Genomic DNA, 15,057 nt, shown 5'->3' with positions numbered 1-15,057 from the left:
CCAAAATCAAGTTATGTCTAAATACAGTTGCATATTATGTTAAACTGATTCAGGTAGATTTATTATTATGAATGATCGTCATATTAAAGTACGTTTTAATTATATAAGAACTTAGATTTATCCATATAATGTTTGTACTAACACGGATGAATAAATAGTATGTATTCCGACATTTTCCCTATGTCCATTAGAGGTTCAGTTGAAGATGGCATTGAAATGGGTTTAAGGGCAATTATTTTGAACAATCTTTCTTATTTATATTGAATATAAGGAAAAATATATTTTTCGCTCTTCGCTCGATTCGGTTTTTATGAAAACTGACATAATTTTATTTTATTTATTTTCGCTCGCTCGCTCCAATTCTTTTTGGCAAAAATCAGAGGAACTAAACATTAATTTGGTGTGGCCTAAAGTAAAAAAAAAATAAAAATGGGCATATTAATGCTATCTCTGCATTTCTACATCATGTAGCCACCTCGTACATGAAAACACTAGCAGTTGTCTTGAAACTTTCAGTTTTGGTGTTTTTTTGCCATTTCTGTTGTTGCACCATTTGTCCCGGAAGCAAACAATTTGGCATATATTGGTGTTTAGACTGTCTATAACACATGATCACTAAATATCTTCTGTTACCTTTGTATATAAGTGGATAAGAAAATCAAAATTTTGACAAGTTGAAGCATTTCAGTTTGGCTCTATGTCATTTTTTTATATAAAACGCTAAGCGCAAAAAAGTGCAAAAACCTTATTTTGCTTAGAACAAAAATCTTAAAAGAGTAGGCAGACCATTTGTGGTGCTGTTCTATAGACACCATTGAAAGCTACAAGGAAAACTTTACTTGGTTCTTCAAAGGTTTGCAGCTTTATACCATTTGAGGGAAATGGCTGTTTCTGCTTTTTATGAAAATACCACAGGTGCTAATACTTGTCTCATTCATTTATTGTTTAATATATGATTTCCAAACTTTCAGTATGTGTTGCATATAGCCTGAAGATGAATACAGGAGTTTTGAAGTCTGTTTCTGAAAAAAATGTTGCCTAAATAGGCTCAAGACCACAGTTATAGTTAAGGTGGCCTTTTTGCATAGTGCTTAACATAACTGGACAATGTATTGCAAAAACTGATAATATTCAGTGTAAAAAATGGAAAAATCATTGCCTTTGGAACTATGTAAATTGGTTGTTTGTAGCCTTATTCTGTCCTGACGTCAGGGTCATGTATTACTACTCAATTTTGTGAGACAACGCATTGATCAACCCTATGTTTTCTTGTGATTAAAGTTTGTGTCTTGGATTGTTTAACTGCAGCCAGTTACTTGTTTTTCAATTGGGTCTGTTTTAAAGTGAAGGCCAGGTTAGTGTATATATGAAACATAAAGTAAAAATAACTGTGGTCTCACACCGTGTCGTATGCAATTCTATTACCACCTATGCAATTCCGTCACCTTAATGCTCATTAAACGTGTAGTTGCTATCCTTGCCTATGTGTCATACGCAATTCCGTTACCTACTATGCAATTTCGTCATATTAACGCCCTATGAGCATGAAGTGGCTACCATTGCCTATGTGTCCGGTGCAATTCCGTTACCTCCTATGCAATTCCGTCACCATAACGCTCATTGAGCATGTAGTGGCTTTCATTTCCTATGTGTCCTAAGCAATTATGTTAGCTCCTATGCAATTCTGATGTATTAACATTCATTGAGCATGTAGTGGCTATCATTGCCTTTGTGTCCTATGCATTTAGTCAAGGTGGCTGTGTCCGCTCTTTAACTTTGTCATATATGTATTGTTAGGGTTTGGTATATTTTTGATCAACATTAAATGTTGACATGTTGCAGGTAATTCAGATACCCACAGGTCAGGTTTTATTTACTATTTATCTTCATACATTACTTTACATTGCATTGCATATTATATATATATATATATATATATATATATATATATATATATATATATATATATATATATATATATATATATACAGGCAAAGTCAATGAATTCATGTCCTGTCTCTGAATGTGTCAAGTACAGGAATCATGGGGTCTTTAAAAAATCCAAATTACATTCGGCCCTTAATAGCTACTTATCATGAGCAATGCCCACATCCCTTCCCAAAGGTCAAGGTACATCTCACATTGTCATCACAACAGAATCAATTCCGCAAATCTATAAAGTTTGTGTTGTAGTCACTTGCTAATTCTATCATGCAATGAATATTAATGACTATGTATGTGGTACATGTACTTTCAGAAAACTGAAGCCTGCATGAAGTCAACGCCACCATGGTATTGATTTACTCAGCTTTGATGTACTCAGCTGTGATGTAACATGCCTTCAAGACACTATCCGAAGAACATTCAGACGTTCTAAATGGACCATTGCCCTGTTGCCTTGGAAATCATGATGAGGAGGAGCACAAAAACTGTCACTTGTTTTAAATACGAGATGTACCAGAAACTGACCATAAACTTTTCGGATGCTCTGTTTATTTCATCAGCCAATTTTGATGTATATTTTACTGAATAATGACAAACAGTCTTTATTAACGATGCTTAGCTCTTACTCATAAGCATCTCTTACTCATTTGTATTCCACAAAAAAACATGCTTGCAATTACACTGTGCCAGCTTTCATAATATAGCAATGCTGCAATGACCATTTTTTGTACCAGTTGTTGCTTTATACTGAAACTTTTATTGGAAATGGTGCATAAACACTGATAACCCATAAATGTTTCATTCATACATTTGTACATTTTCTTTCAGTGTATATGTTCATACATTTTTCATGTGCATTTACACATGTGTTTATTGCCAACCTCATCAAAACATGCATAGTTAGCTCACATACATATTTCCAACAAAGACATTTACTGGATGTATTACTACTTTACGTTGATTTTGATATGTAAATAGAACATTGTACTACTCGTTTGTACAAAACACTTTTTATTTGCTATGTTGTTTGTTTCCATGTTCTGTCTGCATACAGATGGTATTTTCATATCAATTTTTAGTATGACTATTCTTAGAATATCGAGAGCTATACTACTCACCCAAGCGTCGGCATCGGCGTCACACCTTGGTTAAGGTTTTGCGTGCAAGCACTCATTGGTTAATATCTCAGTTACTACTTGAGGTATTGCATTGAGACTTGATACAATGGTACTCAACCATCCAACCTACTTAATTAACCAGGTATGATAACTCTACTTTGCATTTAATGCAAATAATAGGCCTTTATTATTCGACTTAAAACTTTTGGTTAGGGTTTTGCGTGCAAGCACGCATAGGTGAATATCTAAGTTACTACTTGAGGTATTGCATTGAGATTTGATACAATGTACTCAACCATCCAACCTACTTAATTAACCAGGTATGATAACTCTACTTTGCATTTAATGCAAATAATAGGCCTTTATTATTCGACTTAAAACTTTTGGTTAGGGTTTTGCGTGCAAGCACGCATAGGTGAATATCTAAGTTACTACTTGAGGTATTGCATTGAGATTTGATACAATGTACTCAACCATCCAACCTACTTAATTAACCAAGTTAGATAACTCTACTTTGCATTTAATCCAAATAATAGGGCTTTATTATTTGACTTAGAATACTGGTTAATGCTTTGCGTGCAAGCACACATAGGTTAATATCTCAGCAATTACTTGAGGTATTGCATTGAGACTTGATACAATGGTACTCGACCATCCAACCTAATTAATTAACCAAGTAAGATAACTCGACTTTGCATTTAATCCAAATAATAGGCCTTTATTATTCGACTTAGATATTCTGGTTAAGGTTTTGTGTGCAAGCACACATTACATAAATATCAAAGCAACTACTTGATGTCTTGCAATCAGACTCATACAATTGTACTCAACCATCAAACCTACCCTTGTAAGATAGCTCTAGTTTCATACAGGAAATTCTGGTTAAGGTTTTGCGTGTAAGCACACATAGGTAAATTTCTCAGCAACTACTCGATGTATTGCATTGAGACTTTATAGAATGGTGTTCAACCACTCAGTGTAATTGAATAACCAAGATATATAACTGTATTTTGCAAATAATTGCCCTTTATTATTAGACTAAAGCATTCTGGTTGAAATTTTCCATGTAACCACATTTATGTTAATATCTCACCAATGAATTGCATTGAAATCTTATCTAAGAGTGATCCATGCATGTTTGGCCAAAACTTTTCAATCCTTACACTGAAAAGCGGCGGAATAGTCGAGCCCGCTGTCTCTGTGACAGTTCTTGTTCAACATTAACATGATGTTCATTTCCATTGTGACACTTATTCCTTGGGAACTATATTAACATCTTTAAGCATACATGCCTGGATGAGTTTTAAAAAATGACCATATTATGCATACTTACTGCATGAAAATATGCAATGACATACATCTCATATCAACTCGTGTATCTGTATTTCCCTTTCAACTACTTCGAAATAACAATCGTCCCAACCCCAAAATGTTAAAACATATTCTACATACATTACTTTTATCTTACACTGACTGTATATATGTTCTATATGTATATATCACACCTAATACAATTGAAGCCTGTCAACTCGTACGCTGTTGTAAAACATATAAACCCCACCTCTCAACTTCCCTGTGTGTTTCTATCAATTTGTTTCTGAAGTTCCTGTCATCATTGAAATAAATTGCTTACTCTCTCGGGGCCACCGTTCCTCAGCGCTTTCAGCGCTTTGATTTAAAATAAAAGCGACATGTATTAGCAAATCTTTCCTTCCAAATGATTTGAAAATGTAAAATATTTGAAGAAAATGAAGTCACATGCCAAAACACTCCGAGTTAGCAAAAAACGTTTTCGCCAAAAAAGGTTTAAAAGATAAAATGAATTAGCAAATTCTTCATAAAATCAAAGCACTGAAAGCTTAGATGTGTAAGGATGCTATATTCAATCCTATATTTTGTTTCAGGAATTCATCTTCAAAAACTAGAAGGCAAGTGCTCTTCAAAATATTGCCTTTATATCCATGGTTTAAATAAAATCCAAGTTATTCATCTGCCCAACTACCTGCTTAAAACATTTTAATTTTACGAATTTTATTTATAACATCACCATAAAAATCGGGATGAGCAATACAATTACCAATCAGCGATTTAAGACTTATATTGTACTTTGATATGAGATTATAATGACCATTAACAAATTTTGAGAAAGTTTTCCTTAATTTATAATATCTAAAACTCTGTTTTAACAGTTTTTCCGTCATAAGTTTACTGCAAGAGCTGCAATTATTTACATCTGTACATATTCTAGCAAATCTTATCAACTGTGCAACAAGAGCGGTCACAGACAGCTATATCCCCCGCCTCATGGGGGGCATTTTTTGTAACGAAAGCCAATCAATGGTAAGGATAGTTTCTCAGGAACATAAGAAATGCGTAAAATTAAGGAAGGGCAATAACTCTTTCAAAAAAGGTCAAATTGCAAAGGCCTGACAATATGCGCTGCGTCACTATATAGTCATAAACGTAAGAGGAGTTGCGAAGAAACCAATTTTAAATGTAAAATAAAGATAGGGCAATAACTCTTTCAAAAATGGTCAAATCAAGAAAGCCCGACAATATGCGCTGCTTCACTTTATGATCATCAATCTGTGAAAGTTTGGTAGAAATCGCATGAAAAACGTAAGAGCAGTTGCAAAGAAACCAATTTTAAATGTAAAATAAGCAAAGGGCAATAACTCTTTTAAAAATGGTCGAATCGGGAAAGCCCGACAATATGCGCTGCTTCACTTTATGATCATCAGTCTGTGAAAGTTTGGTAGAAATCGCATGAAAAACGTTAGAGCAGTTGCGAAGAAACCAATTTTAAATGTAAAATAAGCAAAGGGCAATCACTCTTTCAAAAATGGTCAAATCGGGAAAGCCTGACAATATGCGCTGCTTCACTTTATGATCATCAATCGGTGAAAGTTTGGTAGAAATCGCATGAAAAACGTTAGAGCAGTTGCGAAGAAACCAATTTAAGATGTAAAATAAGCAAAGGGTAATAACTCTTTCAAAAATGGTCAAATCAAGAAAGCCCGACAATATGCGCTGCTTCACTTTATGATCATCAATCTGTGAAAGTTTGGTAGAAATCGCATGAAAAACGTAAGAGCAGTTGCAAAGAAACCAATTTTAAATGTAAAATAAGCAAAGGGCAATAACTCTTTTAAAAATGGTCGAATCGGGAAAGCCCGACAATATGCGCTGCTTCACTTTATGATCATCAGTCTGTGAAAGTCTGGTAGAAATCGCATTAAAAACGTTAGAGCAGTTGCGAAGAAACCAATTTTAAATGTAAAATAAGCAAAGGGCAATCACTCTTTCAAAAATGGTCAAATCGGGAAAGCCCGACAATATGCGCTGCTTCACTTTATGATCATCAATCTGTGAAAGTTTGGTAGAAATCGCATGAAAAACGTTAGAGCAGTTGCGAAGAAACCAATTTAAGATGTAAAATAAGCAAAGGGTAATAACTCTTTCAAAAATGGTCAAATCAAGAAAGCCCGACAATATGCGCTGCTTCACTTTATGATCATCAATCTGTGAAAGTTTGGTAGAAATCGCATGAAAAACGTAAGAGCAGTTGCAAAGAAACCAATTTAAAATGTAAAATAAGCAAAGGGCAATAACACTTTCAAAAATTGTCGAATCGGGAAAGCCCGACAATATGCGCTGCTTCACTTTATGATCATCAGTCTGTGAAAGTTTGGTAGAAATCGCATTAAAAACGTTAGAGCAGTTGCGAAGAAACCAATTTTAAATGTAAAATAAGCAAAGGGCAATCACTCTTTCAAAAATGGTCAAATCGGGAAAGCCCGACAATATGCGCTGCTTCACTTTATGATCATCAATCTGTGAAAGTTTGGTAGAAATCGCATGAAAAACGTTAGAGCAGTTGCGAAGAAACCAATTTAAGATGTAAAATAAGCAAAGGGCAATAACTCTTTCAAAAATGGTCAAATCAAGAAAGCCCGACAATATGCGCTGCTTCACTTTATGATTATCAATCTGTGAAAGTTTGGTAGAAATCGCATGAAAAACGTAAGAGCAGTTGCAAAGAAACCAATTTAAAATGTAAAATAAGCAAAGGGCAATAACACTTTCAAAAATTGTCGAATTTGAAAAGCCAGACAATATGCGCTGCTTCACTTTATGATAATTAATCTGTAAAAGTTTGGTAGAAATCACATGAAAAACGTAAGAGGAGTTGCGAAGAAACCAATTTTAAATGTAATTTAAGCAAAGGGCAATAACTCTTTCAAAAATGGTTGAATCAGGAAAGCCCGACAATATGCGCTGCTTCACTTTATGATCATCAATCTGTGAAAGTTTGGTAGAAATCGCATGAGAAATTTAAGAGGAGATGCAAAGAAATGAATGTGGGACGGACGGACGCACACACGCTCGCACACACGCACGCACGCACACACGCACACACGGAATCGCGCCTAACATTACTATTGAAAAGGCGGGGGATAATAAAAACACCATGTTCATGTTGGTGAACTAGGAACATCTCCATCTAAAGAAGGGTAATCAATTATGTATAAATTAAAATCATCACGTTTATCATAAAAATTGATACTCAATATATCTTCCTTTACTTCGAGTTGCAGATCTAAATAGGATGCTTTTAAAACGGATGTATTCGATTTATTAAGTTGCAATTGTGAAGGGTAAAGCGATTGAATATTATCTGTAAACACAGGATTATCTAAACTTAGAATATCATCAATATATCTAAAAGTGCTATAGAATTTATCAACAAGAGCCAGATCTCCAGACTTAGATAATATCAACATATATTCATTTTCATAGCAGTATAAAAAGAGGTCTGCAAGTAAAGGTGCATAATTGGCACCCATTGGTATTCCAATTATATGTTTATATAAACATTTACCGAATTTCAGAAAATAATTATTGAGTACAAAATTTAAAACTTCAATGACATCTGTGCATGTCCAATAGATATATTTATCTGAGCGATCATTAGTAAAAAAAACATTTTTAACATTAACTGCCATGTAAGTAATTTTCTCTCTCGCAAATGTTTTTTCGATAAGAGGAGTCAATTTGTTTGTAACTAAAGATTGTGGAATAGATTTATAGAGCGTTAAAAAGTCATAAGTATTTAACACTGAGACCCTTATACCGTCTATTTTCAAAATCATTAACTAAATCTAAAGAATTATAGATATACCAAAATAGATTATTTCAGAATTCTCATAAACTTTGCTACAGTATTTTTTCACATAAAACATAATAGCAGTTAAGCAGGATACGCCATTGCTATCAAGTCTATTAATTGATCATAAGAATGATAATCTAATCGGGACCGAATATACGTTTTATTAAGTGTTATTACAGTGCATTTACACAAGCCCATACATTGTTTAAGGCAACCGGGTCATTTAATTTCCATTGTATTCTTATGACACTTGGGATTGCTCCTGGATAAATTGTAATAGGTGTTTTCTGCTCATTATCTACAGTTATTTTGAGTAAAGCGAACCATGGCTAATACGATAGGATATATGCACCTCTTCTTGTTGTCGTAGTGGGGATATATGCACCTCTTGTTGTTGTCGTAGTGGTGTGGATAGCAGTCGTCATATTAGGACACGGTCCACTGTTACAGAGGTCTCCATTGCAACACTTTATGTAACATTCAGTTTCTACAAGACAAACAGGTTTATTGCATGTTACTGAAAAAAGTTCGGAGCCGGCAGAGCAGAACGAAATTCAGCAACGAGACAATTTGTTTTGGTTTATTTACAGAATTATGGTAGTATGTATATCGGCCGTTTTATTTTTCCTCATTCTTTTACGAACTTTATTCTTATTTTACACATTATTTAGATTAATCGACCCGTGCCTCTTTTACTTATATAAAATGTATTACCCAAATATATAACATGTATTACAAAGCGAGAGTACTCTACCAGCGGCATGTTCGATTGGTCTCTTAAGAAATGTCTCTTTTCAATATATCAGCTTATATCTGTCATAACATACGAGCTTAATCATTATAATTTATAATCTATATGAAAGTCATTTTTCTTATCTAAATTCAAAATATATCCCACCTGTCCCTACAGATAAGCCTCTTTTTCGTCCAAAAATCAATTGACTGACCTTGACTACAGCCTGACATTGCTGGAAAAGTACACAGTTAGAAGTAAAGAAACACAAGTAAATACCACAAATTTTTTTGAAACTTCTTTCTTGAAACAGAATATAAAGCCAGATGATGTAAAATATGGTAAACAAGAACAAAATGTATGGAAAGCAAAATTAATTTTAGTCAGTTTTCGACTCTAAACATACCCGCTCGTTCATACATCCACTATCATAGACCCCTTGATTTTTCCTAATGTAGCACACCTGCAATATAGAAGCAAACCCATATATGATAAAATTATTATGAATTTAAACATCAACGCGAATCAAAAAGAAAGCATAAATAAATGAATCCATATAGTATGTGTTATCACTTCGTCGGCCGAACATAGTTTTATATGCCACAAAACATGAACACCATTCCTTGAACTGCCAAAGTTACCACCAGTTTAATGTTGCCAGAATTCTTTGAATGTCAATTGTCGCATACAAAAATTAACTAGTATCTGTAACATGCTGTGCTTATGTTATAATGTATAGGATACATAGCGGCATTTATACTGTCTTGCTATGGAGCTAGCTTTTTATTTTTGCTCGATTGTTAAAACAGATGCTAGCCAATTCGAATAACTATCGAGTCCGTTACCTAGGCAAAAACCAGAACTTTGTCCTATTATTTCGCTAGCCCATATAGCACACACGTGTCCGTATGTAGGGCGAAGGGTCGTGATTTCGATCCCAACCAAATGTATGCAGCAAATTTGTGTGGTTTTGTCAACGTAAAAGACTCACTTGGTACGATGAGTCTCAATGTCAAGCAAATTCACCTTAATCTCCAAAATTTTATGACGATTTACGAAAATGGAAGATAAGTGTGTTACAAGGTATTGAATATAGCGACAATGGAGCGAGCTGCAGAGCGAGGGGTCGACGGTTCGATTCTCATCAGTTGCACGAAGCATATTTGTGTTGTTGGTTACACATTTCATTTCCATATCTAGTCTTATTTGACCTAAAAGGCTTTTAATTGCAAAGAAAGAACAACACTATACTATATTGAAAGGAACTACATGATGCTATACTTACATTGTCAAGGTCACATTGCTTGACATTTTGACACGAGTCTATTTCTGGATAATCTCTACATGAGAAGCAAAGAGGACCAGAAATGGCGACTGCGGATGCTGTAAGTTAAAAAACAACATGGAACTGTGATGTTATGGCCATGCACAATAGTTTCAGCCCCCGGTAGACTCGGGTTCCAGTGAACTCGTGTTTTATTGACCGTTCCAAGCTCCCGGTAGTCTCGGGTTCCAGTGTACTCGTGTTTCACTGACCGTTCCAAGCTCCCGGTAGACTCGGGTTCCAGTGTACTCTTGTTTTACTGACCGTTCCAAGCTCCCGGTAGACTCGGGTTCCAATGTACTCTTGTTTTACTGACCGTTCCAAGCTCCCGGTAGACTCGGGTTCCAATGTACTCTTGTTTTACTGACTGTTCCAAGCTCCCGGTAGACTCGGGTTCCAATGTACTCTTGTTTTACTGACTGTTCCAAGCTCCCGGTAGACTCGGGTTCCAGTGTACTCTTGTTTTACTGACCGTTCCAAGCTCCCGGTAGACTCGGGTTCCAGTGTACTCTTGTTTTACTGACCGTTACAAGGCGGTTATCCCAATACTTTGCTTCGAATGAAGAATTAAACAAATATAACTTCACTATTTATTCATCAAAGTGTTTGATGAAACTAACCTCTCAATCAAACTGTTGTAAAAGACCGAAGGCATTGCACTCAAAGCGCCACAGTCTGCCCTTTGTTTTATCTAAAATGGTCTAGTAAAAGAAAAGTTATCTTTGATTTAAGTCTTCATTTCGAGCAAAATGTTGACTTCCGACGTAGCATACATGACGTGATTTATCACGTGGTATACATACGATGTATTTACACTTGCAATTTTACAAAGTACAAAAACTAGATATTTATATTATTTTGAACATTCTTTTATAACAACATTATTTTGTGTAATTATATCATCTTGGTTAATACTTTGTTTTTGCAATTTTCAACCCAAATGACGCATTACAGATAATCAATTTGGCATGGCATTGAATATTTAGCACAGTATGTGAACATATTTGTGTTTGTAACCCAGTACTGTACTGACAAAATGGAGCATTTTTCAAAACATTTAAACAATATTTAACGCCATAATTGTATACACACAAAACTAACCTACCTGCCAAATGTAGAATCAAGTAAGGAACACATAAATCAGCCAGTATGTGATTCATGTCTGCATTTGTACAGCAAACTAAACGGAAACTTTACAAGACGATAAGACACATGTCTATAACACACTTACGTTTATCATGACAGAATGTTATCTCAAAATATTTTGACATTTCATTTTCGTTCTGTTGGTTATCTTTGGTGTCATCTATGAGCTGAAAAAAGTAGAAATACCACGTATGAGGTTGTATAGTTCTGTAGTTCCAAACTACATGTACATTATTATTAAATGCGCACACCATAGGTTGATGTAAAAAAGATCAGCATATGCTTAACGTTCAATTACAAAGATATATTAGAAATATTCTGGCATTTTTTCAACTGGGGAATTCTTTTCAAATTAAAAAATAACATTTTTTTATAACGTTTAATATGTTTTTTTCTGTATCTTAATCAAATGGTTTTTGTTGTTGGTTTTTATCAGTCGATGTTAAATGAGTTTAAAATGATAATGCATTTCAATTAAAATATATATATTATTTGCATCAACTTATATAGTTTGCCCATAAGACGGTCATGATAACTGCTCGCCATAATGCGTTAAATACCCTAGGATATACATAATGGCTTGAGGGTGGAAGGCTCGCAGGACTTGATGAGTCCGAGAGCGATTGTTAGCCGGGCAAACTTGGTAGGGTGCTGGCCGATTTGAGTTAAACATAGTTTAGAAGGTTTTTGTATAAGTTTGAACTGCCGGCGGGAAATAAACATTCTCCTTCAGTTTTTTTATTGTTTTTTTTTAATCTTTTAGTTGATATAACAATTGTTCAATAGACCTTTAAATGATGAACTAGCACCCATATATATTACACATCAGGTTTACATCATTGATACTTTGTAATATCGCAAACTCGTACTCAAAAATTGCTTTCAATAATCGAAACAAAGCTGTCCGAAAAAATATTTATATATAAAACTCAATCCATCTTTAGTAAGATTTGTTGCTCTGTTTGGGGAATGAAATGGCAGATCATATGTCTAAAATAGTTAAAACTATACATCTATTTCACTCATCTACAGTGCTACTCAGAAAACCTTATGAGTTTATTAATAAAGCAATACCATAATATATTTCACATAATCATATTTTATTTTTTCACTTTAACACAACAACTCTCACCTGTCAATGTTCTCCACAAAGCATAACCAAGAACAGCATTATTTTTGGTCTGTCCTTGGCAATTGTCAAAGTGGAACTGAGCATATTCTTCACCCAGGCCGTAGTTTTCAAGGTTATGGTGGAGTGTGTTTGCTCCTTTGCATGGGGCGACACCCTAAAAAAGGTAAAACACATGTTTCTCTGAAAAACAGTTAACCTTCTTATTACTTTTTTTTTAATATCATCATCACCATCATCAGCAACAGTAGCAAAAATTAACACCACCAGTATTCAACATCATTACACAAAACATTTAAAATGCTTCTCATAACTAATATGTTCCAGATAAATGTTCAAATGCACATTGCAGGTTTAGAGTTACATATGATACGACCAATGGAAAGGTAACATTCTAAATCAGTTAGTTGGAATGAAGTAAAACATTAATTGCTAAGTGCTCCATCAATTCTCAATTATTAACATTTGACATCAGGTCATATTATTACATTGAACATACTGCAATTTAATACAGTAAGAAAGTGAATTCAGACATATATAAGTAGTGGGTCATCAATAAATTAACTTACCAGATCTTTCACAGCAAACTCCAAATACCTCACAACTCTTTGCAGTTTTGAAATACATGGGTCCAACCTGCAGTAGATAAAAGCTTGCAATAAATTTGACAACAGTGTCTGGTAATAAGAATCAGCATTTTTTCTAAATAGTAAAGGATTCAGTTTCTGAATCATGTAAAAAGAATTCAAACATATGAATTTTACATTCAATTACTACACTATGAAGCAATTTAAGTACATTTACTGCAGTAACCCTTAGGCGCTCACATGTATGGTTCATCATGCATATTTCTGCACATTAAGTTCTTTCAACAAATTTTTATCTCTTGAAATAAGTTGATAACTACTTCATTGATTATTTGCTTGTACTTGATATAAAAAAGTAACTAACCTGTTGGCTATGGTGCGGAATTTGAACCTGCTGCATAGAGTCCCAGCTGCAGTGGACGATTGCATCTAAGAAACATGACTCTGAACCTAAAATTAATAGTTTTTACATTTTAAATTTATAACATAGAAGGGGAAATATCAGTAAAATAAAATGATCTGTTGGGTTTCTTGTCATTCCGTTTCAGAATTATAACGAAGTTTTGAATATTTATACTCTCAAAGTTAACATGTGTTTAAAGCATCACAGGCATCAAAAAAGCTTAGCTAAAATGTAAGTCACTTTCATTGATGCAGACTGACATTCTAAAATATGACAACACAATATCCAGCCTGTTATAATTCAAAAACTTACAACATATTATATTTTAATTTTAAGACTAGAAAATCTCGAAGCATGACATAAGACAGCTAAAACTAAAGCGCATAGAAATTTATTAACCAAAGCTCACCTTCAATTGTTATGTTTTCACTTCATGTAACTTTAGAGTCAACACACTGCATTCTGTATTGCTTCCTCTGATGTCTAGCACTTTCAACATGACTTTCATATTCATCAAGTAGTGTCGTTTTATCATCTTTAGAAAGGGCACCACTTTGTGAAGTCTTGCAAGAACAAGTTTGGCATCTAAAACATAAGTCTGTTTTGGGTTTAGCTAATACTATATGTGTGCACAACTCACGCCATACTCTGGTAAAAGTACTAAGACTAATACTTCTAGCACCTTCTACTGTTTCATATTCAACATGAATGTCTGCTTGTGACTTATCAGATGGCAACAACACTTAACTTTTGCGGTGGTTTGGAAGCCTTCCGGGGAGGGGAATTGCACTGTCAGATGCATAGCAGATGAAGAACTTTCTAATGCTTTCTCTTTCCTCGAATGTGATTGCACTTTGAGGTAGTATCTAGGTATTACAATGAGTCCTAGAAATCAATCCGTCATTGTCAATAGAGCGACCAAATCTTTTTGGTTTCTCCTTTCCGATGTCGTAAGCGAAACAGAATACTTCACGGCAAACCTAAACTCCCATAATGTAAAACTTCTGACTGGGCCTAACCCTCACCTGTCGTTTATGTTTACTACTGTCTGTTTGTTGGCCATCTTTTCTGTGGCACAACATGGCTGGTTTAATAACAAGATCAAGTTCATCTGTCTGCATACCAGCTGAAATGGTTTGCCGTAAAGATTTTTACACTTGCAGGTCTGAGCAAAGAAATCATAATTTTGCTTTCTCTGTCTTAAATCCTCTGCAGAAGGTTCTAAATCATAGGCTTTCACATTGAACAGTCTCTGTATTACATACATCATCATCTGATTCATCATTAACAGAATTACTTTCATGGCTGGAATCATTTTCTGAATCAGACTGACTAAATACTAACTCACTTGCACCAGAAACCTCTCGACACAAAATATCATGGAAATAAAGTCTATCAACTTCTAATAACTCTTCGCGGAATAACAAATCTTGACTTAATTCGTAGGGATGGTGCTTGCTTTACTTATTTTCATAAATTGTTCAAGTGTTTTTCAAACTTTCC

The 15,057-nt window shown here is 34.5% G+C and overlaps 1 protein-coding gene across 1 annotated transcript in view; it reads right to left on the bottom strand.

Moving 5' to 3' along the window:
- Window positions 1-11,503, bottom strand: part of LOC128236227 (neurogenic locus notch homolog protein 1-like) — a 29,112-nt gene extending 17,609 nt beyond the window's left edge. Inside the window, exons 1-5 of the mRNA XM_052951108.1 lie at window positions 11,395-11,503; window positions 10,251-10,348; window positions 9,372-9,428; window positions 9,131-9,200; window positions 8,585-8,719 (exon numbers count right to left, since the gene is read on the bottom strand). Of these exons, the coding sequence (XP_052807068.1) occupies window positions 8,585-8,719; window positions 9,131-9,200; window positions 9,372-9,428; window positions 10,251-10,348; window positions 11,395-11,449 (415 nt within the window). The 5' untranslated portion in view covers window positions 11,450-11,503. The remainder of the gene's footprint in view (window positions 1-8,584; window positions 8,720-9,130; window positions 9,201-9,371; window positions 9,429-10,250; window positions 10,349-11,394) is intronic.
- Between the last annotated feature and the right edge of the window lie 3,554 nt (window positions 11,504-15,057).

This window comes from Mya arenaria, chromosome 5, assembly GCF_026914265.1.
Source record: "Mya arenaria isolate MELC-2E11 chromosome 5, ASM2691426v1".
NCBI lineage: Eukaryota > Metazoa > Mollusca > Bivalvia > Myida > Myidae > Mya > Mya arenaria.
This window is presented reverse-complemented; position numbering and strand designations above follow the sequence as displayed.